This window comes from Desmodus rotundus, chromosome 2 (genome assembly GCF_022682495.2).
Source record: "Desmodus rotundus isolate HL8 chromosome 2, HLdesRot8A.1, whole genome shotgun sequence".
Lineage (NCBI taxonomy): Eukaryota > Metazoa > Chordata > Mammalia > Chiroptera > Phyllostomidae > Desmodus > Desmodus rotundus.
In genome coordinates this window covers 205,815,443-205,840,232 of record NC_071388.1, presented here as the reverse complement: position 1 = coordinate 205,840,232, position 24,790 = coordinate 205,815,443, and the positions used below count along the sequence as shown (strand labels likewise).

Here is a 24,790-nt window from a genome sequence, read left to right as displayed (position 1 = left end):
GCACAGGCCCCTCAGTTCTGGTGGCTATTTTGCTGCCCCCCCAAGGGGGAAAATTACATTGAAATGGGAAATTAAGACAATTAAAAAGTACATTTCAAAAGTCATGGACACAAACAATTAGTCAATTAATTTTTTCAAGTGTCGCTTGTCCCCTGTTAAGTAGAATACTAGAGAAGCCAATCTTTAAGAATACCGTTCTTGCCTTGGCTGGTGTGGCTCATTGGGTTGAGTGCCGGCCTGCGTGCTTAGGTTACGTCCCCAGTATGGGGCGCGTGGAGGCAACCACGCATTGATGTTTCTCTCCCTCTCTCCCTCCCTTCCCCTTTCTCTAAAAACAAATAAATAAAATCTTTTTAAAACAGCCAATCACTTAAAAAATAAAATAAAAATACCATTCTAGCCAAGCTGGAGCAGAAAAAAATAATACAAGCATTTCAAAACAAGGGAGATAAGAAAGCTGGGTGACTTAGTTTCCCTAGGAAGAGCTTTTTAAAAAAAAGAATGGGGAGAATCCCATCATTTTCATTGCCCTGGACCCGGACAGCAGCCTTTTCTTCGCTCACTCGTGTCGACAGGGAACCCCCGCAGCATGTCACAGAAACCCCGTGACTTGGACAACTGCTAACCCTCCGGTACCGGTGTTTCCATACAGGGTCACAGCTATTGCCACGCTCGCCCGACGCTCAGCTCGCAGGGGACACGGCCTCTGCTCACGGACTGATTTAATGCACAGAAAGCCTCCCGCCGGGCCACACCGCCATTAAAGCAACCTTCTGGGGACCGCGCATAAGTGCAATTGCTTTCGTGTTCGACCCCAGGTTTATTTTATGCATTTCTGTCTTTCTGAGGAGCCTGCGGGCTTCATCAAGCTGCGAGCGGGTCCGCGGCAGGCGGAGTGTGGAGTCGTGCGTGCTCCCTCCCCGACCCCACTTCCTCTCGGACACGATCACGCATCGGAGGGCCGAGAACCGGGACCAGGCGTTTGTTCGCATTAAGAAAAACTGTGACGAAACGCACCTGGCGGAGCGTGCCTTCCTGCCTCTTTTCCTGCCGGTGCGGTAGTGTTACCCACCTGTGCAAGCAGCCTAGGCTGGGCTCCTGGCCGGGAGTGACTGGGGCTTAGAGAAGGAAAACGGTTTACATGCCAATTACACCTCCATAAGGCCGACATTTTGTTTTAAAAGGGATCGCTCTGATGAAGTGCAGACATTTTAAACACCTAGGGCTTCAGGGAGGCGGCCATACAATAGCAGAAGGCCTGCATGGGCCTCTGTGCCAGCGGGGCCTGTCTGCGCTGCCTGAGTCTGCTTCCTCGCGTTCGAAACCAAGGTCGTTATGAAGGTTAAACGGGACAACCTCCGTAGGCCATAGCGATCACTGGGCACTTGGTGCCACTCCCTTCCCCCCCTCAAAATTCAGGTCATTTGTTACTGTTTAGGATGCGACCATTTCCATCTACTTTATGTAAAAGGAAATTTTATTACAGCATAAATCATGGGCCAAACTGACAATGTTTTCCTCGTGCTGGGAAATGAATCATTAGGAAGCGTAATTGCTTTTGGTGGGCACATCACTGCGTTCCATCCCCGCTGCGGGTTCCTCTTTTAACCCTTCTCAAAATCGACGCTGCTTTTGATGCATTCACTGCTGGACAGATTTTCATTTATTTTTTTATACATTGGCTGTAAACACAGCATGAAGCCCATTCTATCCTCTCCACCAGCCACAGCCATCCTCACTCTGAGATGCATTTCTTTATATATATATATATGTATATATAAAGATTTTATTTATTTATTTTTGGAGAGGGGAAAAGAGAGGGAAAGAAACATCAATGTGTGGTTGCCTCTCACACACCCGCAACTGGGGACCTGGCACTCGACCCAGGCATGTGCCCCGACTGGGAATCGAACCAGCGACCCTTTGGTTCGCAGGCTGGTGCTCAGTCCATGAGCCACGCCAGCCAGGGCTGAGGTGCATTTCTAGAGCAGAGATAGGGTCTGTTCCTGTGCAAGAAGCACTATCGCACCAGGCTCTGGGGATCAGCGGTGGGTCTCCGTGTGCCAGCTGGTGGAGAAGGAAGGCAAGGTGCCCTGAGCTCGGCACAGCTCAGAAAAAGGGAGGTTGAGAATGGAAGGGGGCCAAGGGGGTGCACAGGGCAGTACGGGAGGCTGAGCCCAGAGGACACTACACAGTAGGAAGCAAGCGGCTCTCTGGGTCTCAACTCTTGTACCCCATGGATGTGGAGCAGAGAGAGTGGGAAGGCGGGCCAGGAGGGCAGTGTTAGGGAGGTTTGGACAAAAAGCAAAGGAGAGCCGAGGGAGGAGGCCCTACGCCTGTTCACGGCAGTGGGAATGGCCACCAGGACCTGGGCACAGACATTGTTCAGAGGGGGCGGGGGCTAGGCGATCTCAAAGGAAACGATTTCACCCCTCATTTGAGAGGACAGAGTGATTAGTCACGGACCAAACTGCCCTTTCCTCGGGAAATCGGGTTTTTTCCCAACTAAATCTTTTCCCTCATATTTGATTCTTAAAAACACCTGCCAATATCAAAACTTTATATGCAAATTTTTATCATCATCAATGTCAAAATCAACTTCAGTAAAGGACTGGACATTTTAACTGAGCTCCTTGGAGTGGCCTAGAGGACACTCAGTAAAAATATAAAAGTCGTTCCCATTCATACTGGTCCTGACCGGTTCCGGACTTGCCAGGCCCGGAAAAGGGCCTGAGTTCTTCTGACCTTTACCCGATGCCCTTCAGGTAGGGTAGGGACGCCTCCCTCCGGCTTTTCCATCACTGCCGCGATCCCACTACAGTAACATGAGGCTAAAGTAACAGCCTGTAATTCACAGCCCTCACAGCCTCAGTGCCGTGAGGGTGACGTCTCATCCCAGTTGACAGAGATGTCACTGGACAGAACCTTCAGGGACCAGGGTTTGCTGTCCGACTTTTCCTCGTCCTCAGGTCCTTGGAGATATTTCTGTGTGACTGGGAGAGTGGAGCAGCTTCTCTGGGCCCTGGTGGAGGGTGGCCTGCATCACTTCTGCTCACACCCCATTGGCTACACGGAGTCACGTAGCCACGCCCACCTGAAGGAGGTTGGCAAATGCGGTCTGCAGTGGCCCCGCCCTCAGCCCTCCTCTGCAGGGGAGGGACTCATTCCAAGACCCCCAGCAGTGCCTGAAACCAAACCCTCCGTGTCCTGCGCATTATCCTCTCCGTCCACACCTGTGTAACATTGAACTTGCACGTCAGGTGCAGAAGAGAGCGGCGATGGCTCAGAATAAAACAGAACAATTTTAACACCAAACCACAGCAAGCTCTGAGAGCGCGGCCTCACCAAGTAGGACACGGGCTGCCCGCGCGCGATCGCTGCGTGGCGTGTGCTCGCTGTCCACCTGGCGAGGGCTGCGGAGCGACTAATGGGTGGGCAGCCTGCAGCCCGGAGACGCCGGGCCAGGGGATGCTTCCCGTCCTGGGTGGGGCGATGAACTTTCACCAGGCCGTGCAGAATGGCTGGCAACTCGAACTCTATGAATTACTTATTTCTGGAATTTTCCATTTGATGCTTTCGGACTGGGGGCGACTGCGGCCGACTGCGGATCACTGAAACCGTGGGAAGGGGACCCGTCTGAGGTGTCCCCTAGCTAGTGTAGCGGCCGTTTGCTTAGGAAGAACGTGGGTTTTGGCGAGCACAGCAGTTCTCCTCAGACGGGGCTTCCCTTTTAAGAATGGCCTCCCCGCATCCCTCTGGCTTCCCCCATGAATTGGGCAGGAGACTCATAGACAGATCACACCGGATTCCCCACCGCTTCTCCCGAGGGAGCCTCACCCGCAGGCCCTGGCGCTGGCGACCTGGGAGGGGGACCTCGTGCGGAAACAGGGTCTACAGATGTGACGCAGTGCGGATGACCCCGTCTCAGTGCAGGGCCTCGTGCAGCACCGCTGTTCTCAGGGAGGGAGGTGTGGGGACAGACACAGAGGGAAGACGGCCACGCCTCCGCTCCGTAACGAGGCCGACTGTGACAGAGCAGTTCTGTCAGGACGGCCCTGGGCTGTAGACCCGAGCTCTGCTATCAGCTGCAGCTGCGCTGTAGGATCGAGTTAACCTTTTCCTAAATTGCAAAGTGCCTGCGGGCAGGCTGGAGTCAGGGTGAGTGGGCGGGGAGATGGAAGAGGCCGCCCCAGCGTGGGGGGGGGGGCGGGGGGCGGGGTCAGCCTCCTGCGCCCCCTGTGCCCTCACAATGCTGCACACACACCCTGGTCCCCAGGACTGGCCTGGCCTCGGACTGGCTGGTTCCTACTCAGCCTTCGGACCTTGGGTCACTTCCCAAGGAAGCTTTCCAGAACCCCACTCCCCCACTGCTTCCAGGCTGGGCGGGTCCCCATCAGCGGCGCCCCCACCCGGCCTTCTCCCTGCCGGTACATGTTCCTGGGGCGTGCGGCGGGCCGGGCAGCGGGAGCCATGGGTGCTGCAGCAGCTAGCCCCAAGGGACAGTGCCAGAAACGCAGAAAGCGCTCAGCCCCAAACTGTGTTGTGGGACTGGGGCGGGGGCCAAGAATGGGAGCCACCCACTCCACCCTTCGGGCGCTCTGGGCACCACGGACTCCCAGTGGCCAGTGGTGACGGAGACCCGTGTTCCAAGAGCAGTTAAATTAGTACCAACCAAACGGACACCTGGCAACCCACCGGTCACACTGACTATGGTGGGGGGGGGGCATTGTTCCACGCACAGACGCTAAGTCGAGGTTTCACTGTTTTTATTCAGAGTTTGGTGGGTACGAGAAGAAACACACACACACGCACACTGAACAGGTCAAAATATCCAAATAAAGTTTACTGCAACTTTTGTAGAATTTAATTTGTGCTACAAGACATGTTGCATAGGAAACTATTTTAAGCCCCTGAGGAAAAATATCCATGGTTTAAGGTGCAACTGGTTCTGTGTCTTCTTTGGGGAAAAGGTGAGGGCGGGTCTCTGGAAAGAAGGAAGGCGGACCGTCGGGAAGCAGGATTTAAGGTTGTCTCGTGGGATGACTGGGGAATTGTGTCTTGGTTCTTGCAGCATAAAATACATAGTGGTTTTCTTTTTGTATCGTTTTTCCTGGCCAGTCGATCTTCAGGATTGGACTCAACAGATACCAAAGGGTGTTTCCGCCCAAAATGGGATTGTTCATCGATTACCCCAAGTAGTTCACGGGATTCAAAACTGCTGACTCGGAGAGTGTGGCTCCGGATCCCCGCGTGTCCGGGCACAGCCCCGGGGACCGACTCCGTGGGTTCGCCGGGCCTGGCGGCGTTTCTCCTGTCTCCCTCTGAGACGCCACGACTGCAACACCAGCGTGGGGCTCAGCACAGCCACTCGATCCGCAGCCATAACGGTGTTGGTGCGCCCTGCCGCCAGGTCCCCGATCTGACGTGGGAAGTATTCCCATTGTCCGTCCTGCTCAGACAATCTTTGTGTGTCCATGAAACAGCTTCCCCATACTATTCATTTCCAAGGAGACGTGGGAACACCAGGAAGGGAGAGGGGTTACATCTCGACGAAATGAAGCAGAGTTTGGCACACGGCAGCAGGCACCTTGCACAGGGTGTCCCGGGCAGCCAAGGTTCCTTCAGGACCCCGGGGGAGGGGGCAGTTTCACGGGGACCACCTCACTCGCGCCTGGGACTGCTCGCTGGGATGAGCGGGGCCCTGAGAACGCCTGCACCCCGCTGCTCCCTCAGCTCAAGGGCGCCAGCCCCCCACGTGGGACTTAACTCTGCCCACAAAACGGTCCACGTGCGCCGTGGCTGCTCATTCACTGCACCGCGAGGCAAAGGGGCGGAAGAGGAAAAAAGAGGGACCAGAACGTTCTCGGAAAGGATGGGCTTGAGCTACACTCACTGACGGACACACCACGGCTCCCAGCTGATCTCCTGTTTTTGCACAAGTACAGAGTGAAAAAAGGTCCAACACACGAACAAAAGCGTCTTCCCATGCTAGGTGTTGAGACACGAGTGTGTCTGGGAGTCGGAAATGCCCCCGGTGACGTTTAAATACATATGTACACCTGCCACATAACTTAAAAAGGTCTTCAGAGAACGTACAACCTCAACAGCTTCTGCCCCATTACGTAATTTTTTTTAATCTTTGTGGTCCATTAAAAAATTAATACCACCTCCCTCATACGTCCCCTCTTCCCCAAACTTTAAAAAAGGGATTTTAAATTTAAATGTATACTTAACAAACAGAAAGCTATTTGATTGGCAACGACCTGCTGTCGGAGCTTCCTTCAGGCCCCACCCCCGTGACGGAGGTGGCAGGTGGAGCGTTCGTGTGCTTGGTCCTGGGGCGCGGGGCCAGCCCGGAGCCACCCTCCTGTCGGGGCAGTCAGCCCCCCACTCCCAGCAACGTGACTGCACAGGTCCCCCCGCAGCGGCAGGCCGGCAGGGGCAGCCCGCTCAGATCACGAAGTCGTCCTGGTCCGCGGGACTGAAGGCGGCCGCACGCAGCACATCCAGGGAGTTGACCAGGATGAGCGTCCCCGTGAGGTGCTTCCAGCGCTTGGTGACGGGGTTCCGCATCCTGTCCAGGCCCGTGTGCAGCTCCTGGATGACGTCGCGGTAGCTGTCCCCGATCTGGTGGCTCCAGGTGAGTAAAAAGTCATACGCAGGTTTCCACATGGCCTGTGGGGGGAGCCGTCCAAACAAAAGGAGGGAGAAGAGACAAAGGTGAGGGACAGGAGGACATGCGGCCCTGTCCCCTGCCGTGGCTCCTCTGTGCATTCTTTATGCTACTCTAGCCGCTGAGCCGTCTCTGTCCCGGGCCGGCACACCTCGGAGGGAACAGTGCCTTTTGCGAAAGAGTGGGGATGCAGCACTTCCTAGCGGAGCCATTTATTGAGAAATTCGCCTGTTAACAAAGGACACCCTTATGCTTGGAACTTCCCGCTTCCCAGGCCTCCAGAAGTGAAAAGTGACCCCTGCACACAGGTGAGAAAACAGTGGCTGAGCAGGGCCCAGCCAGCTCCGGCCCACACGACACAACCTGCCAGGTCTCCGTACATCAGGGACCTGGGCAGACACCCGGATCGAACCGCAAAGCGCCCAGGGCACACGCCGTCCCTCTGGCGGAAGGTCATTCAAGGGGGGATTAGCAAGGGACGGGCAGTTCCGCCAGTGCTGTTCCAGCGTCCCACGCCATGGCAGTGGCCTTGCCCGTGTCACAGCGGGAGTCACCACTAAACACCCGAAGGAGGACGAGACCTGTCCCGCTCGGTGAGGACCTACTGTGTGCTGGGCACATGCTTTCACGCTCTCACTCATTTTGCCCTCATAAAAACGCTATGAAACAGGCAAGGCTGCACCTGCACCTCGCAGGTGGAGGGACGCACTGCCCGGCTCACCTCGCTGTCCACGACCCCGTTCCTGTCCCGGTGGGGAGACTCGTACGCGTCCATCTGCTGCTTGGACACCTTGGCGAGCTTCTCCGCCAGCTCCCTCCAGCGCTGCGCCACCTCGACGGCCGTGGTCAGGAGCACGAAGTCCTGGATGAGTCTGACCACCAGGCCCTGGCAGTCCATCTTCAGCAAGGCCTGGGGGGGAGGAGCAGAGCATGAGGGGGGCACCTCTGGAGGTCACACACCTGGCGGACGAGAGAATCGCTGACGTGCAGGGCGGGTGCCCCCCTAGCACCTCCGCCTGTGCCTGTGGTTGGAAGTAAGGTCTCTGCAGGTGTAATGAGGTGAAATGAGGTCACCCTGGATCGGGGTGGGCCCCCCATCCAATGACTGGGGCTTTACAAGGCGAGAAACAGGGGCACAGGGATGGAAGGGAGAAGTGCAGAGACAGCGGCAGAGACGGGGCGATGCAGCCACATCACCGGAGCACCCGAGCCAGGACAGAGGCACGGACGGAGCCGCCCCCAGAGCCACCAGGAGGAACCAGCCCCGTAGACAACTCCAGGAGTGCGAGGGAATAAACTGGCAGCTCTTTGTCCCCACCCGAGGACATTTTCTCACTGCTTTCGCAGAGAGAAGCATCAATTGGTTGCCTCCATATGGGCCTGATGGAGAATTGAACCCACCACCTTTTGGATTCGGGGCAGCACTCCAACCCAGCGAGCCGCCCAGCCAGGGCCACAATGGCAGACTCGAGCCTCCGGTCTGTGGTTCATTGCTGCATTGCTGTGGCAGTCCCAGGACCGTGACCCTCAGGGCAGGTGTTCACCCTGCTCCCGCTCCCATTAGGGCAAGACGGTGACCTCAGCCGAGACTGACAGGGTGGCCTGGGGGTCCGAGGGGGCTGCACGGAGGGCTGGACGGATGAGTGGGACCTGCTGGCAGCACTGGCCAGAGGGAGTGCTCCGTGGGCGGCAGAGGTGTGGGGTTCTAGACTCATGTTTTCCAGACTCAGTAGGACTGGTCCTTGTCCAAGCTGAAGGGACTTTCTGTGTGTCTTTAGGGCAGAGATGACTAACTCTGAGGGGACTCGGGAGGGAAAGGCACACCCACCACTCTGGCAAGGAGGTGACCAGACAGAGCCCTGCCCAAGCCCCTGCTGGGCTCCGACAAACACGAGGCCACCTGGGGGCTTGATTCCCTTCTAGAAACGGCCGGAACCAGGCAGGCTCCCACCCCAGGGCTCAGCTGCCCGATGTGCTCTGTGCGGCCCCAGCATTTCTGGCTTCAAGAAACAAGACCAAACCAGCAGACTCATTGGTCTGCACCCGGCGGGACTTACGTGGCTGGACCCACTCTGAATGCAGTGGACAGATGGACCTGTTTCCTTCCCAACCCCCTGCAAGTCTGCTGTCCAAAACCTCCACCCTGTCTACTCCATTTCAGCAGGATCTCCAAACCGAGGACTCGGTTAGTGAACAGAAAACCTTGGGGGCGGCGAGGGCGGTGGCGCCTAGCAGGGAGAGAGGGAGGAGGCGTGGCCTGGCAGGGACAAAGGGCAGGCCAGATCCTCAGGTGGCGCAGCAGGAACCCTGACTGCTCAGGGTTTCTACGTCCCTGTAAATGAAACGCCTGGTTCCCAGCAGCTCCTCCAACACACCGGGATAAGCCCGTCTGTGGTTTCTGGAAGTCCGGCCAACTGCTCAGCTCTGTGGCTCAGAGATGACGAGATAGTGAGGGCATCCAGAGGAGACGTGGAGAAGCCGGTTTCACTTCAGCACAGGTCCAACCTCCCCCGGCACCTTCCTGCCAAGGCCTGAGTTTCGCTTCCGCCTCCCTGGGACGTGGGAGCCCCGGGGGTGCGGGGCTGGGGGAGGGGCGAGGGTCCCCACACGGAACCCCGTCCTCACACAGACGAACCTAAGGAGGCCCGCTGGAAAAGCTACCCTGGGTTCCCCAAGTTGGAAAAAAAGGAGCGACCACTTCAGTCTTCTAAAAAGAAATGAGGAAATGAGATAAAACCACCTCCTCAGAGATTTTTCCAGAGCAGGGAAGGGGCTGCCCAGACCGGTCCACTGTTCACCTCTGCCCACTCACAGGGAGCGGTTTTGCGCTGGTGTGGAGGCAAAATCAGTCCCGTTTCTGCTCGCACGGAATTCCATCACCGGCGGAGAATGCCAGCCCGGGGCTGGCGGGAGGGAGGCCCAGCCCCTTGCTGTGTGAGGTCCCTCCGAGGAGACAGGCGGCGCGGGTGGGACCTGATTTTACAGGTGGGCCGATGAGCTGTGCCCTGAGGGACAGGAGGCGGCACCGAAGGGGGCCGCACCTGGCTGTGACAATCCCCAGTCCTCCCCACTAAACCTGCCCACGCCGCAGTGACCCCCTGGAGGCCAAGCCCAGTTCCTGGCTCCCTCCTCTGGGTGAGACCAGCTTCCCGCTGTGCCCCACGGGTCCAGCGCTTCATGCGTTAGTGGACCACGGTCAGGGCCTTGCTTCAGGCCCCACCCCCTGCAGCAGAAGACAGGCCACAATGGACCCTGTTCTTTCCGTCCCTGGCTCCAGGGGGCAGCAGAGAGATGGATGTGCACACCCATGCCCACACAGGCCCCTCGGGTGTTCCGAGAGGTGCAGACACAGTGGCAGGTGCTGGGGGGTGGGGGGGGAAGAAGGGGGTACAAGTGGCAGGAGTGCCAGGGGTGCTGAGAGTCACCCCTCACCCAAGTCAGGAGGCGAGAGAGGCTCTCTGGAGTCGGTGGACTGAGGGAGAAAAGCAGACGACCAAGTCACAAAAGCGTTCCTACAGGAACTGCCCCAGGAGGGCAGGGAAGGGAGCTGAGACGGCCTTTGCTGCAGAGTGAAGTCGACAGACTCAATGGGAGAGGCCAAGGGAAGGCCATCACTAAGCTCCACGGCCACCCCAGGGCTTATCCAGCAACTCCGAGTGGGGCTGCTGGCGGGCTTGGCACCGGGGCAGAGCTCGGGCCTGCTGGAGCCGTGAATGGGTCCAGTAAATGCTTCCAGGTGGGCCGGTGGGACGGGTGTATCCCGTTGTGTGCCACCAACTTCCCCCTTTTTACTTCTTTGGATTCCAGTTCCTGGCTGTGCTGGCAAAAACGGTGTCCTCACCCCGATTCAAAAGCACAGGGAAAGGAGGAAGAGGAAACAACAGAGGCCTGGGGGAACTTTCCGGGGAGACGTGGAGAGGAAACCCCGTCAAAACAGAGCCAGACTGGGGGCCCTGTGTGCTCACGTTTGTGAGTCGCAGATGTGGTTGGGAATCTGATGGAACACAGGTCTTCTCCGGGGGGATCTGAAGGGAGGTGGCCGGAACACAGGCCCTCTGGCGGAAGGTCTTTCAAGGCGGGGATTAGCAAGGGACGGGCAGTTCCGCCAGTGCTGTTCCAGCGTCCCACGCCATGGCAGTGGCCTTGCCCGTGTCACAGCGGGAGTCACCACTAAACACCCGAAGGAGGACGAAACCTGTCCCGCTCGGTGAGGACCTACTGTGTGCTGGGCCCCAGAGACGCACCCCGAGACCTCGGAGGGGCCCCAAATTCTGCAGGAAAGGGGCCCTGAATAATCTTCACCACAGCGGCTCCTGAGCTCTTTGGGGCCCCGCAGGTCCCATGTGAACACCGCTCTCCACGCGTAAAACTCTGTCCCTGCCTTTCGGGGAGCAGGGGGGAGCCCTGACCGCTCCGCCAGTGTCAGGGCAAGGACGGTGCCGCCCCGCCCTCCCCCAGTGCCCACCCCGCCGGGACTCACCATCATGAGCTCCTTCTGGAAGGACTTCCGGTCTTTGTTCTCTGCGTTGTTACAGTCCTCCTTCAGCTTCTCCAGGACGGACGCCACCCGTTCGGGCTCGCTGTCCAGCTCCGCGCGGCAGAAGAAGGTGAGCGGCAGGTTCTCGTAGCCCAGGGCGTCGGCGAAGGCGCGCCAGCTGCTGATGTTTTCCATGAGCAGGGTCCTGACGGAGGCGTAGATGTAGGTGAGGAACTTGCAAGGCCGCAGGATCTGCTCCAGCAGCACCGAGGTGCTCAGCTCGGGCCCGGAGAGGAGGCTGGGCCGGGCCCTGCCCACCACGAGCACGTTCTTGGCGTGCACGAGGCCGACCTTGCCCTGGTGGTAGCCGATGTACCACTCCTTGGTCCACAGCTGTCCCTTCAGCCGGATCTTCTCCTCGCTGAGCAGGGCGATGGCCTCCCCCTTCTTGTACTCCAGCAGGTAGTGGTTCTTGCTCTGCCGGACCACGGTCTTGAGCAACTTGCCGAACTTGAGGCTGGACACGGGGCGGTCCTGAAAAGTGGGGTACTTGGTGGTGGCAGCAAACGGGGACAAAATGATTTTGCCGACCTCGTTCTTCTTGAGAAACCGTCTTTGCCCGGACGGCTTGATGGCACTTTTGGGGGGCGGCTGGGGAGTCTGGACGCAGAACTGGGTCAGGATGGCCTGCTGGTCGTCCTTCACCTGGACCCTCAAGGTGAAGTCCGAGAGCTCGCTGGGGCTCTGGCAGGTGATGGGGAAGATGAGGCGGCTCACCTTGCCCAGCTTCACCTGGAACCCCCTCACGACCTTGGCCTGCTCACTGGCTTTGACCTCGTAGTTCGTCATGTTGGAGAACATGCAGACCTGGAGGTCCTGGGGCCGGGACAAGACGAACTGGTGCCTGCCCCAGAGCTGCAGGGCCACCGGGGCGGGGCTGGGGGCCTGGCGGGTGACCTCATTGACCAGGAGGGTCTTTGGGGCACAGTCATGCCCGAAAATGGTCACCACTGTCTTGAAGGACGGGTGAATGTGTTTGGGGCCGTAGAGACCCACTGTGACTTTTTTGTTGATGAAGTCCCACACGGTGGAAGGATAGAGAATGTTCGGTCCATGGGCAACAATGGCCAGGTACATGCAGGGCTCCAGGTTGTCCAGGTGCACCTGGACCGTGTCCCCATAGCTGTAGGTGAGGGGGATGGGGACATAGGGCCCCTCCTTCAGGTCGCTCCTCAGGCACTGGAGGCCCACTGTGCTTTTGCTGAAGATGTCGCTTTTCACCTCGGCCGACGCCTTCATCTCCAGGACGATGACGGTCTTCACCTCCAAGGTGCTCAGCTTCACCTCCAGCACCGGGCTGATGCTGCAGCACCTGTCGCTGTTGAGTTCCAAGGGGGGATCCAGCAGCGCTTTCATGGAGATCTGCTGGGTTTCCCCCGGGGCCACGTGGCCTTCAGGCACATGGATGCTGATGCCGGTGTCGGGGAGCTGCACGGAGCCCCCGGAACTGTCCAGCTTGCACACGATGTTCGTCTCCACCGCCTGGGTCTGGCCCCACCCAGGGCTTTGGCCCAGCAGGTCCAAGTCGTGGCAAGACCGAGCCAGCTTCCGGTGGCTCAGCCAGGCCGCACGGAAGTCCTCCCGGCTCTGGAATTGCTCGGGGACCGGGGACTTCAGGCCTGTGAAAAACCCTGACGAGGCGGGAGCGTCAGACTTGGCTTGGAGGACGGAGAGCTCCGACAGGCTGTAGGAGCGTTTGCTCCTGAAGAATGGGTTGTCCCGCCTGACAGGCCCCTGGGCGTGGAGCTGATTGGTGGCCGGCAGCTCGTCGAAGCCGTGGCCGGTGCCGTTCGCGGTGGCCGAGCTGCCGTCGGAGAAGGAAGACGGGCCTGTGTCGAAGAGCAGCAAGTCCACAGTACTTTTGGGAGCCTGCTCCTCCACGCTGGGCCCCACCGGCACGTGCCCATTCAGAAATGGGTTGGTTTGGACCCCGGTCCAGAAAGGGTTGTTGCTGTAGGATTTGCCCGACCCCTTCCTGTCGTCTGTCCATCCTCCGAGCAAGTCGAATTCCTCGGCTGCTTCGTCGGGGCTGTCGGGGAGGAGGTCGATCACCCCGCTGTCACTCAGGGTGGAGTTGCGGCAGTTCAGGGGCCGCACGTGGGAGGAGGGGATGTAGCCCATCTCCGTGGTGTTGTGGGCGTACCACCACTCCCCGCCGCACGTGTCCAGCACGTAGAGGTGGTCGCCCTTGGAGAACTTCAGGGTGGTGAAGTTGCTGGGGCGGTAGTCCTTGATTGCGATCACTTCCTTCGCGTTGCCGAAAGGCGTGGGATTGTCTCCCAGCAAGGCACTGGGGGAAGGCACTGCAAGAGACACAGGACAGAAAGTGAGGGTGAAGCCAGGGACCACCGGGCGCCACTTAAACTAGGGAGACGGGGCCTGAGAAACACCCACCGCCAGGTTTGGACCGCAAGCCGGGCATGTAACTTGCAGCGACAGACCAGAGCGGAACGTGGCGTGCGATCAACACACGGACGAGTGCACGGCTGTTTTTACCACGCCTGGTCACATCCAGGTAGACACGCACAGTCAGGTGAGGCCCTCACGGAAGCCCCTCCACCACCCACGGAAGTGCAGATCAGCACCAGGGACAGTCACCTGTCCCGCCGTGTCAGACATCTCGTCTGGATCGAACTGTTCCTGACCTCACTGAGGGACCAGAAATGCGGCGAGGAAGTGAAGGGCAGGCTGTCCCGCAACGCGCCACTTCGGCACGTGGATTAGTTCGATCTGAAAACCACCGAGGCCCCAGTGACTCGGGAGGAGCTTTTTTACGTCTTCCTTACTTGCTCACAAGATCTCAGACAGAGGACTTGTTCTGGGGAGAGAGCTATCGCCAGAGACAACTACACCGAGTATGGGCTGGGGGCCTCCACGGGTCCTGGAGATATGGGTTCCTGTCCCGTTGTCTCTGCACGACGGGAAAGCACCGGTTTATCCACCACACTCTTCCCGCCTCCTTGCGAACGGTCTCCCTCCCCTCTGAAGCCCCACCCCTTCTTACTCACCAGGGCACATAAGCCTTTGTTTGCCTGACTGCCTGGTCTCATAGTCTCAGGGGGCCCCCAAACGCATGCGATTAAATTTCCCTTCTGTTAGTGTCTAATGTCCACCTAATTACGAGACCAGCCAGAGAACCTGGAAGGGCAGAGGGAAAACTATCCTCACCAAAGTGAGAAGAGGCACCGAGTGGGGTCTCCTTAGAAGCTGCAGAGACCCCAGGCCGGTGGCCGGGCCCTGGAAAAGCCTCGGAAGGGCCCCTCGTGGGCAGGAGCCGAGTCCACGCTCTGCCGGCCACACGGAAGGCACTCCCAAGTTCCCCCCCTTGGCCTGTTTCCCTCCCTTCCAAGCTGAACCCGTCCTTCATCTAACTCTTCGTGTGACGTGAGATTTTTCAGGCCACTCTCTTTCTTTCAACCTCCTTTAACTGACCATTCAAAATGACAGCACGACACGGTCTCTCCCACACACTGTAAAGAGGAATCAAAGGTTTGTGTCTTGGCCCGGTTCACGTGATTTCTGAACGAGGGTTGAAGCAGTCGGAAAGACCCCGACACTGGAAACGGTGACTCAGCTAATTCACGGCTCCAGGCTTTTGACTGTGAGTGTTACCACAGTGGACGGCCACCGGAAGGGCAAACGAAGCCACCGACACAAGTGGCTTTGAAAAATAACAGGTAATTCCATATCTGCGTGTTTTATTTGCCTCCCCTACATGGTGGAGTGTGTTCAGGGCACAAAGGGCCTTCTGATGGAAGTAAGCCTCCGCCCACCGGAACGGGCCTTGTTTGACAGTTTGCTCACATTCCGCCTCCCTGAAACAAACAACGGAGAGAAAGGAAACCTTTTTTTTTTTTTTTTTTTTTACACTGCCTTCCTAAACAAGCAAAGGACCTCTACACTTCTAGCTGAACCACAGTAATGTGTGATTAAGCCAACAGGCAGTCTCTTCTACCAAGCCTATCTCCCACGGTTTCCCTTCCCTCGCCTCTGAAAGGAAGTAATGAGCCTCTAATTGCCTTTCCTGGGCGGAGTCTACAGCAGGAAGTGTCGGTGTATAGGTGACAGAGGTGTGTTTGTCAGAAAGCCCAGCCCGCCTCCAAGACTACCCCCTCCTGCCCTCGGCCTGGGGGCTGGGGAGATTCTGACTCTGGGACCACTCAACCTGGGCTTCCTGTCCAGGCCCTCAAAAGCTGTCTGAGCTCCAGAGCCTGAGATTCTTCATGAGGCAGACAAGTATCTTTCTCCAATGGGCCCTGGCGGGAAGTATGATGCTCAGCCCCAGGTAAGGGCTCATGGAACATTTCAGGATAGTCGACATCGGCATTCCCTGCTAGCTGCATTTTTCTCCACGGCCCTCATCACTAAGCAACATACCAGACACCTTAGACACTTGTTTTGGTTGTTTTTGGCGGGGAAGAGGGCTCCGTTGCCCCATCTGGGTATAAGCCCCGACACACAGCAGGTGCTCAGTAAATAAATACGCACGGAATTATGGATCATCTTTTTCTGTCTGCTTACAACAGAAGCCTTATCTATGCTACTGGGTCAAGGTCATGACCAAAGGCAGAGTCAGAATTCGGTCTGGGTGTGCCCTGGACTATGAAATGACACTTAACTCTGAAGGAAGGAGACTGAATGAAACAGCAGCACAAAAGGAAAGGGCTTCAAAGAGGGGGTGGGCAGGAGAAGGGTCAGTCCTGGGCCAGAGATAATATAAAACCTTCTCGCCCACTTTGTCGTCTGGCCACGGGCTCGAGTAATATAAACCACTTTTGTTTTCTTGACACATCTAATGAAAATGTCACATGAAAATTAAAACCAAATGAAAATTAAAGAAAGCCTGCAAGCTATTAAAATCTTGTTAGAATCTCTCAAAGGTTACATCCCTATAATGTTCCCCCAGAATAATTCCCTCACAGTCATATTTTTTAAATTAAAAACCAAAGCTATTAGGTTGGCTTTGTACGTAGCCTAAGCAAATGCCTCAGTGCAAATTACCGCTTCAGTCTCACCAGACTGAAGGATGAAAATGGCTTTACTTAAAATTCCAAGCACTCTCCTCAGAAGGTTATGGTGATAGATTCCGCCCAAGGATTAGGCTCCTTCCCACGGGGCGCCTCGAGGAAGCGGACAGTGGTGGGAGCCCCCTTCTGGAAGGGGCCCCCTATCCGTCGCCTGCTGCAGAGCGCCCCGGGACACGGGGCTGGGGCCTCCGCCCCATCGAATGCAGGGAACTAACTCCCCACCGAATTCCAGCTCAATGAATTTGGGGAAGTGCCGCCCAGATTCTCAGCTACCTCGATTTTAATACTGAAAAGCTCCCCGGGCGTTGGGAGGTCCAGCGCACTGGATAACTAATGCATTTCCCACCCTCCTGCCTCAGGTCTTCTGCCGGCAGGGCCTCCACCAGTCAGATGCTGCAGACTTCACAGCAGAGGTTTTTGCCACATGGACGTGTGTGAAGCAGCTGGACTGGGACGCAGCCTGGGCCCCATGCTGCCCTGGGGAGTAGAGTCTGGGGGTCTCTGCCCCTACATGGCCCCAAACACACACACACACACTCCCCAGCCCCTGCTCACATCCCAGCTGCCTTGCCTGTCGTCCTCCCCCACATGCTATTCTTTTACGAATAATAGCTCCTCCCAGATTCTCATTATGTTTGGTTAAAAATCAGCTTCCTGCCCCTCGACCCTGACTGAAACCTCACACTTCCCAGCTTTTCCCGAGACAAGCTGGGCTAAAGTGAGAAAAGAATGCCCACTCCCAGTCCATGAAAAAGAAATGGCTCGATGAATTCCACCACCAGCCTGTAACACTGCCGCTCTCGTTAATGACCCTCGCGATTCCCTCGGCCAGTCTCCGCTCAGAGAGCACTTAAAGGCAAGCCCAGGGCCGCGGCAGGGAGCACAGAGAGGAAGAGGAAGAACTGGACAATAAAGGGGCAGAGAGAAGAGAGCAGGAGAAGCGTGTCGGTGTGGCTCTCAGCACGTCAGGGGAGGGGAACGCGGCTTTTTCTGGGAGAGCAGTTGGGTTGAGGATGATTTATTTGGCTCTGAGTCTGTGCCACGGGCCACAGACATAAGGGCGAAGACGCAGCTCCTTGCACGCCGAGTGATTTCAACAGAATGCGGCAACTGCTGTGGGAAAGTCAATTCACGGTGGTGATGCGGAGGGGGCGCCGGGCGCCCGGAGAGCTCGCCGTGACACTGACCTGGCCTAGTGAGGTCGGGGCGGGCTTCTAGGGAGAAGACCACCCACCAGTATCAACCTCGGTGTCCAAAAAATGGGTGTTCTCACCAGCCCAGTTTCTCGGGGGATGCTAGAGAAACCCACTGGTGCAGGGTTCTTGGACCCTGGGCCACCGCTAAACCAGAGGCCGGCCGACTACGGCCCCTAGATCACGTCCGCCGGCTGTTTTTGTAAATAAAGTCTCATTCAAACAGCCATTTCCATTTGTTTGGTCTCTTCTATGGCTGCTGTCAGCTACAACGGCAGAGTTGAACAGCTGTGACGGACGTCATACGTCCTGCAAGACTTAAAACATCTCCTGGATGACTCTGTGGAAGGAGACCGCTCCCCCCGCCCTTCTCTAGAGTTTGCAGTAACCCAGCCTCCCCCCAGCCCTCTGTGCTACCTGGCTTCCTGACCCGTGTCACCAAAACGCACGGAAAGAAAACGAAGATATTCTGTACGAAGTCTCATTACTAACGGGAGCATTCAAAACAACCTCCCCACACGCCAAAGAAACAACAGGGACACGTGGTTACTGTCCCCGGGCTGCACAGATAACACGGTGACGTTCAGAGGGCAACAGCGTGCTGACCGGAAGGTGGCCTTCAGGACCTCGGACCCAGGCCTGTCCCCAGGAGCTCACCTTTGACATCGTTAAAGCTCGCTTCCGAAAACCCTTCACTCAGGTCGACCAGCGTCCCCTCGGACTTGCAGCGCGGGAGGCCGCTAGCGTTGGCGGCACGGATCCGCTGAGCTGCCATCCTGAAGCTCTCCTCCGGGTGACCCACTACGGCGCCATCGTCCTCCGCCGGTTATGCCAGCAGCGGCTGAGGCCTCTGTCTCAGACGGCCATGCTGCCCGGAGGGGGTGCCAACAGCGTGACACGCTTCTTCCTGAAAGCAGAGGAGGGAGAACGATGTCCCTGAGCAGGTGAAACGTGGGTGAAGTGGCAACTTTGTGGGAGGTGGGGCCCTCTTCCTACCAGAGGTCATCCCAATAAAGACGGACCCGTGTCGTCTCCCGTGGCCCCTGGGGTCGAGCAGGCTCCCGCCACACATAGCCCAGTGGTGTGGCCCGCCTGCCCACAGTGGGCACCCTCTCCTCCTGCACACGGGGGGTTTGCACAGCTGGCCCAGCACCTGCCTCACCCCTTCACTCCAGTCGGAGAGGAGGACAACCCAGGATCTGCGCAGGCCACGCTGCTGGTGCCCCCGCCGGCCCAGGCAGTGGCTGGCTCGGCTGTGGGAACAGCCAGGGCTATGACTCCAGCCCCGGGGCCGTGCTTGCTCCCTGCCCACACTCTCCTTAAATCCTCCCTGGGCCCAGAACACACAAACACTCATAAATAAAAGGTTGTGCGGGGCCATTCGCACACTTAAGGTGTTTAAGTGATACCCTCCCTTTACTGAGCCATGGTGCCGTCGCTAAGGGAGCAGGGCAAGTTTCTGTGGGAAGGGACAGTAGATTCCCTCCCAGGGCCTCAGCTTGTTGTCTCTGAGAAGGGACGCACGGACGTTTGGGGGTTCTGGAGACGAACGCGATGCCTGGCTGTGAGCGACCTTCAGCAGGGCTCAGGAAAAGCAACAGCTACGACCCCCTCTCACAGCTGTGAATGTCACCAGGCCACGACAGGCCAGGCAGATGCCCCACAGCTGGCCCAGCTGGCCCCATCTGAGCACAGCTGGCCCGCAGCACGCACAACAGAGGGCGACTACATGCAGGCGGGTCTCATCCCAACAGAACCAGGTTCCTGCAGCCCAGCCCGAGGCCCCTTGTGTCTCCACCCAAAGACACCTGAAAATGAATGCATCACCATCACTAATCAGGGGGACCTGGAGGCGTGTCCACCACCCCCTTCCCCCAGGCTGTGTACAGCACGTGGCTGAGGGCCCAGGGGGCAGCAGACTGGCACCCACGCTGAGGATGACCTTGTGTGAACATTTTGCTCCTCTAAGCCTCGGTTTTCCCATCTGTGACATGGGTGATGAGCACCCTGTCCCAACTAGATTTGTGTGAAGAATTCATGACCCATGAGGCATGCTGGGAACAAGGAGTGGGCTCAATGGCTGTTGTCCCTGAAGCAGGGGCATCCACAGCCCCGGTCCTGGCGTAGGGTTTAGCCTTTGCCCTGGAGACCCCGGGAAGGCTCCTCACTGAGAAAGAGAGCTCCGGTTGCAGATGAGAAAAACGGAAGCAGCAATGGCGTTATCTTCGAAAGTTACTGAGGCAGCTGAGGGGGCAGAATGTGGGTGGACGGCGAGGAGAGACATTAGGGACGGCGAGGAGAGACATTAGGAAGAGCCCCACCGTCCTCAGAGTCCCGCACGGACGGCCACGTTCTCAGCAGACGACATGGGCAGAGTCCAGGTTCGGCCAGGCCATCTGGGGCTCGGAGGGTGCTGGCCAATAGCCTGCTGGGACACCGACAGGACACTGAGGTGGCTCTCCAGGGAGCATCTAGAGAGACCGGGAGTCAGCAAGGTGAAGGGAGGGAACACTTCAGAGCGGTAAGATCCTTGGCCTCGAATCCTGTGGGTTCGGGCAGAACGGATCACAGACCCCGGAGTTTCTGGAGACTGATCACCGTTTCTGTTTGTTGATGGGAGAACATGGTTACGGATCAGAGCCCGTGGGGAGGCAGGAAGTGTTAGCGGTTATGGGAGATCTGCTTGCTGCCCTCGTAAAAACACAAAGGTCCCCTCACCAAGGCTGCCAACCGAGGACCAGACAAGCCACTAACTGCGCGGCCCTCGCCACTCATCCGCCAGAGTGGGGCCAAGGCAGCGAGTCCGATCCCCGGTGACCAGGAGCGGCACCACCAAGCTGGGCTGAGCGACCATGCAGCCGTCACCCTGCCCTCCGAGAGGGGCTTGTTTTGTCCCCTGTGCTCAATGCCCTGTGGGAAGTCTGGAATGGTGACTCTGTCTCCGGTGGCCATGGGAGTTAGGCCTTAAACGAAGTGCTGGCGCCCACCTGCCCCTTCGAGGAGAATGCAGGGCGCCGTTGCCATTTGGAGATGTTATTTTACGGCAAGGAGGGCAGCTGGCCCCGCTGGACCAAGCCTGGCGGGTCCCTTCCACCTGGCACCTCCTGGAGCAGATGCCGTCAGGTGAGCGTTTGAGGGGAGCCCCACACCTCCACCAACGCCGGAGCCAGGTGTGGAGGGTGCCCGGAGTCACCTGTCCCGCCAAGAGGGCAGGAGGCGCTGCTATGTTCTCACAGGGCCTTTCCAAACGTGCAGGATTCAGCAGGCCTTTGTGTGAAGCTCTCGTTTGCACTCAGGCTGCCCACCCCCCGCCCCACTTGCTGCTCTCAGACCAGACACAGGCAACCTTTCAGGATCGCCAGGGAGCTCCACCCACAGTGAATCAAGGATCTCGCTCAGGCTCTGCCTCTCCAGCGAGCCCCACTCCAGCTTCTGCTACCAGAACAAGCTTCCGTCACCTGTGCCCCTGGAAAACCTCTCTCCACCTCCTTCTACTCTGCCCTGAGCAACTCGCCTGGGGGCCTCACACCTGCACGCAGTCAACACCCGAGCCTCAAATTCAAGTCTCAGGAGCTCATGTGCCGCAACCTTGAATTAGTCCTCGCTTTATTCCAAAAGTGACGTCGGGAGAAACGACAGGATACTGTATTTTACAAAACACTACACTATTGCTAAAAATGTATTTACAAATAGATACATATATTTATACGTATTTATAAGTATATATATCATTCTACTTACTATACATTGTTATTTCCCCTATTTATGGTTTTCCTATTTCATTTATTATCTTATTTTTACCACTTCCCTATTTCTGTACACGGTTTACATATGTGCAGCAAAATGTTAAAAAAACTAAGTACGATCAGGAAACGTTCGTCCTCTGCCTTCCCAGACTCGCATCAGGAACGTGAGGGTGTGTCTCTGCTCGGACGGAAAGCCCTACCGAGCCTGAACCTCAGACGCCCAGGCGATCTGACCCCACCCAGCACACAAGGGCACCGCCGGGCTCCTGCCCAGTTGACAAGTGACCACTGAACCCAGAACTCAGACCACTGAGGGCTCCCCTTCAGGACTGATGGGTGTCGAGCCTCCGGGATCCAAACCCAACTCTGGGGTTTGCCCCACCCCCTCCCTCCACACCCCACCTTTGCCACCTCAGTCAATGCTGATTGGCCCATTCCACTGCCCAAATGTCCGAGATTCCCCCGCCCCCTTCTGCCCCAGGTACCTCCACGCCACTGCCCTTCCCCCAGGGTGGTCATCAGCTCCTTTCTGCCAGGCCTGCTTCCCACTCTGCCCGCCCCACCTCCCTGCCCCGGAGGCCACCCCGCAGTGACAGGATGCTCCAGGCTCCCCAAAGCCTTCTCAGCGCTCAGCGCGCTCACGGCCTCTCCCCGCTGACCCGGGGCCGTCGCACATGCCTCCCCGCAGCCTGGAGGCCGCCACTGAGTCCCTAGGATGGGTCCCTCCTGCATCGTCACCGAATCAGCAGGGGACAGGCGCCCGCATCAGCGGCACCCCTCCCCGACCCCAGCCACGACACGCACTCGCTGCTTCTCTCCTGAGTTCTCCGGGAGCCCGAGCTGTGCAGGGCTGCAGCACCCAGCCTGCACCTGCGCCCTGTGCTGCGACGGAGCCGTGCAGAGCAGGCTCTGAAACGCAAACGAATAATCGAACTCTGTTCACTTATTTGTACTGTGACCGGAGTCCTTCCATTTTTATGGCCCATTATGATTTCCCGCAGCCACTCATCCAAAGTGTGTGTGTGTGTGCCCGTGCGGACGGGCACGACAGAAAGAAGCGTAACGGCCCAGCGAGCTGTGTGCTGCTTAGAAACAGTTCTGGTCTGGTGGAGTCGGGGTGGCCGCCCGTGCGGAGGAGGGTGGGAGGGAAGTCTGATGGATGCTGAGTAAACACCTGACCAGCGAGCTGGATTTCCAGCATTCTCGTCTTTCCTCTCGGGTCACACGCGGGACCCGAGCATCCGGGGAGGCTCGACACTGGAAATCTTCTCTTCACACCCTCTGTGGTGGAGAGATCTGCGTGGCGGAGGGCACATCTCTGGTGCCACATCTACGCTTGCCCCGCTCAGGACACGGAGCCACCCCGGAAGCTGGTAGGGATGCACCTGTCTGGTGGGCCGATCCCCCAACAGCTCACGGCGGGCGGCCGGCCCCAGGCTGACGTGTGCGCTTTTGCGGGCAACACGCCTGACACCTGAGTTGGCGGAGGAGAGTGCTGGTGTGCTGGGAAGGGCGAGCCCCTTCGGCCAGGGAGCAGGATGCAGGCACTGAGGTCACCGGGCGGTTCCCAGGGAGATGCCCGAGGAGGGCGAGCTGACCCTTCCAGGCCCGGCGCTCACGGTACACCTGCAGAGGCCGAGGGGAAAGGCGCCGGGCTGGCTGTGGAATACGTCCATGTTCACTGCCTGGCTCCATACACCCTGCTGGCCGTTGAGGAAATTAGCTTTGAGCTTTTGTAAGGTTCTGGGTGATCTTACTGTAGAGAAAATCTGTTTTGTTGAGCTATTTAGGATCAGGCAAGATCTCTTTAAACTTTATAGTTATTATGTGCAATTATTTTTTACCTTTACCCATGGAAAAGTCAAATCAGACAGAAAGGAAGTTGACGTGTTTGAGACCTTTTGGGGTGCCTGTGTCCTCAGGGGAGGGTGGCGGCGTCCCTCTGCCGATCCAGGAGCCCCTCCCCCGCAAGGCCACGGACACGGCCAAGCTCTCAGATGTCTTCAAGAGTTTTCAGAACGCCCCTGCGGAGACTAACTTCCAAAAAGCAAGCAGATCTGGAGATCCAGCTATGGGGACTCATAGTTCAGCCTTCAAACGATGCCCCAGCCACCCCGGCCAATTGTGACAAAGTGACAGAGGAGCTTCTGCAGTTAGTGAGCGAGCAACAGGCACAGTGTCAGGGTGAACCACCTCATGGAGGGGGCGACTCAGATTGGCAGATGGGCTTCGGGTCGAGGGGCTCAAACGCAACTTAGGGGTCCCCTAACAAAGATGACAGTAATTACCCGAGTCATCACCGTCCGGTTAATCGGGCCCAAACATCTGGATGTTTCTCTGAGTCCAAATACTTGCCACATGGACCTGAATCTTGCCGGCGCCTTTGCATTTTGTGGAGGTGTTTTCCACAGGGTCGATTTGGTCACACACCACGCAGCACAGAGTGGGCAGATGCGGGCTACCTGTGTGCCCCGGACAGTGTCCAGGCGTGTCTTCCACCAGCCCCGGGCCCCGACGACGGCCACATCAGGCGCACATTCCCACTTCCACCGGGAGAAGCACATTCCCACTTCCACCGGGAGAAGGCTGTGCCCAGGGCAGAGGGTTGATGGGCTGTGCATTTAAATTTCCCCAAGCGTCAAGTGCCCCCCCACGCCCCCCCAGATGGCTGATGTGACGTGATCACAGGCAGCAGGCCAGATTCCGGAACCCACCCTATGCTGGGATTCTGAGTTACAGACATGGGTGGGTTTACCTGGTGGCCCGGCCTCCGAGTCTGGGCACCGTCCACGAGAAACTGGACTTCCCTGCGGGCCCCGGGGGTCGGCCACCTGTCCGGGACAGCTTGCGGCGCAGGCCCCCTTGGTCAGGGCGCCGGCCAGCACTGGCCCTCAGGACAGGCCAGAAGGGCGGGAAGTTGCAGCCATTCCATTGCCTGTCCCCGTCCCCGCAGCCCTGGACTTGCGGAAGTGCCTCTGCTCCCTGGGTGGACATCAGATCTAGAAGACAGGAAGGGGCAGTAAAGCTCACCTGTGTCTGACTCATCACTAAGGAGTTTCCCTCTTCTAACAGAAAGGCCGCTTCACTGAGAGAGAGAAGAGCTTGCCTGCAGCTCTGCCCCCGAAACCGGAGACTGGCCTCTGAACAGTGACATCGCTGGGCACACAGAGGGCTACGAACAGATCCCGGTGGCACGTGTGGGAACCGCACACTGTCCCTCTGCTCTACTTGCCCCTCCTCTCATTCCAGAAGCACAGAATAGTCTTGTGGGGGCCTGTCTGCCAACGTTTCGTCCCAGGCACAGTAAGAACACAGTAGACCACGGGCATCTCTGGCGGGGAGAAGGCCCACCCCAGGCCCCAGCGGGTGCCGCGCAACGGGCCGCTTCTGCGGCAGCCCCGCCCCGCGCCGGAGCAGACGAGTGGGGCGCGCAGCCGGCTCTGCCTGGCAAGCTCTGTCTTTGCCTTGCTGCAGTGACTCACTCCACGTTGGACTCCAGTTTCTGGAGCAGGAGGGTCATGTTGACTCATCACATGTCCCCTGGGGTTAAAAAAGAAAGTCTGAGCTTCAGCCCATTCTCGGTGATTTAAGTCACCAGGCCCTGTTGGCAGGAA

At 57.9% G+C, this 24,790-nt stretch overlaps 1 protein-coding gene across 6 annotated transcripts in view; it reads right to left on the bottom strand.

The window, feature by feature from the left end:
• Positions 1-4,822: 4,822 nt before the first annotated feature.
• SH3BP4 (SH3 domain binding protein 4) overlaps positions 4,823-24,790 on the bottom strand; it is a 72,005-nt gene continuing 52,037 nt past the window's right edge. For 4 of the 6 annotated variants that reach the window (XM_053919234.2, XM_053919232.2, XM_053919238.2 and 1 more), the window contains 4 exons: positions 18,088-18,337; positions 11,154-13,513; positions 7,395-7,583; positions 4,823-6,675 (listed from right to left, as the gene is read on the bottom strand). In XM_053919234.2, coding sequence (XP_053775209.1) covers positions 6,451-6,675; positions 7,395-7,583; positions 11,154-13,513; positions 18,088-18,205 — 2,892 coding nt within the window. In that variant the 5' untranslated portion in view covers positions 18,206-18,337 and the 3' untranslated portion in view covers positions 4,823-6,450. Of the gene's footprint in view, positions 6,676-7,394; positions 7,584-11,153; positions 13,514-18,087; positions 18,338-23,931; positions 24,176-24,790 lie in introns of all 6 variants that reach the window. The other 2 variants (XM_053919237.2, XM_053919233.2) reach the window with 1 other exon arrangement.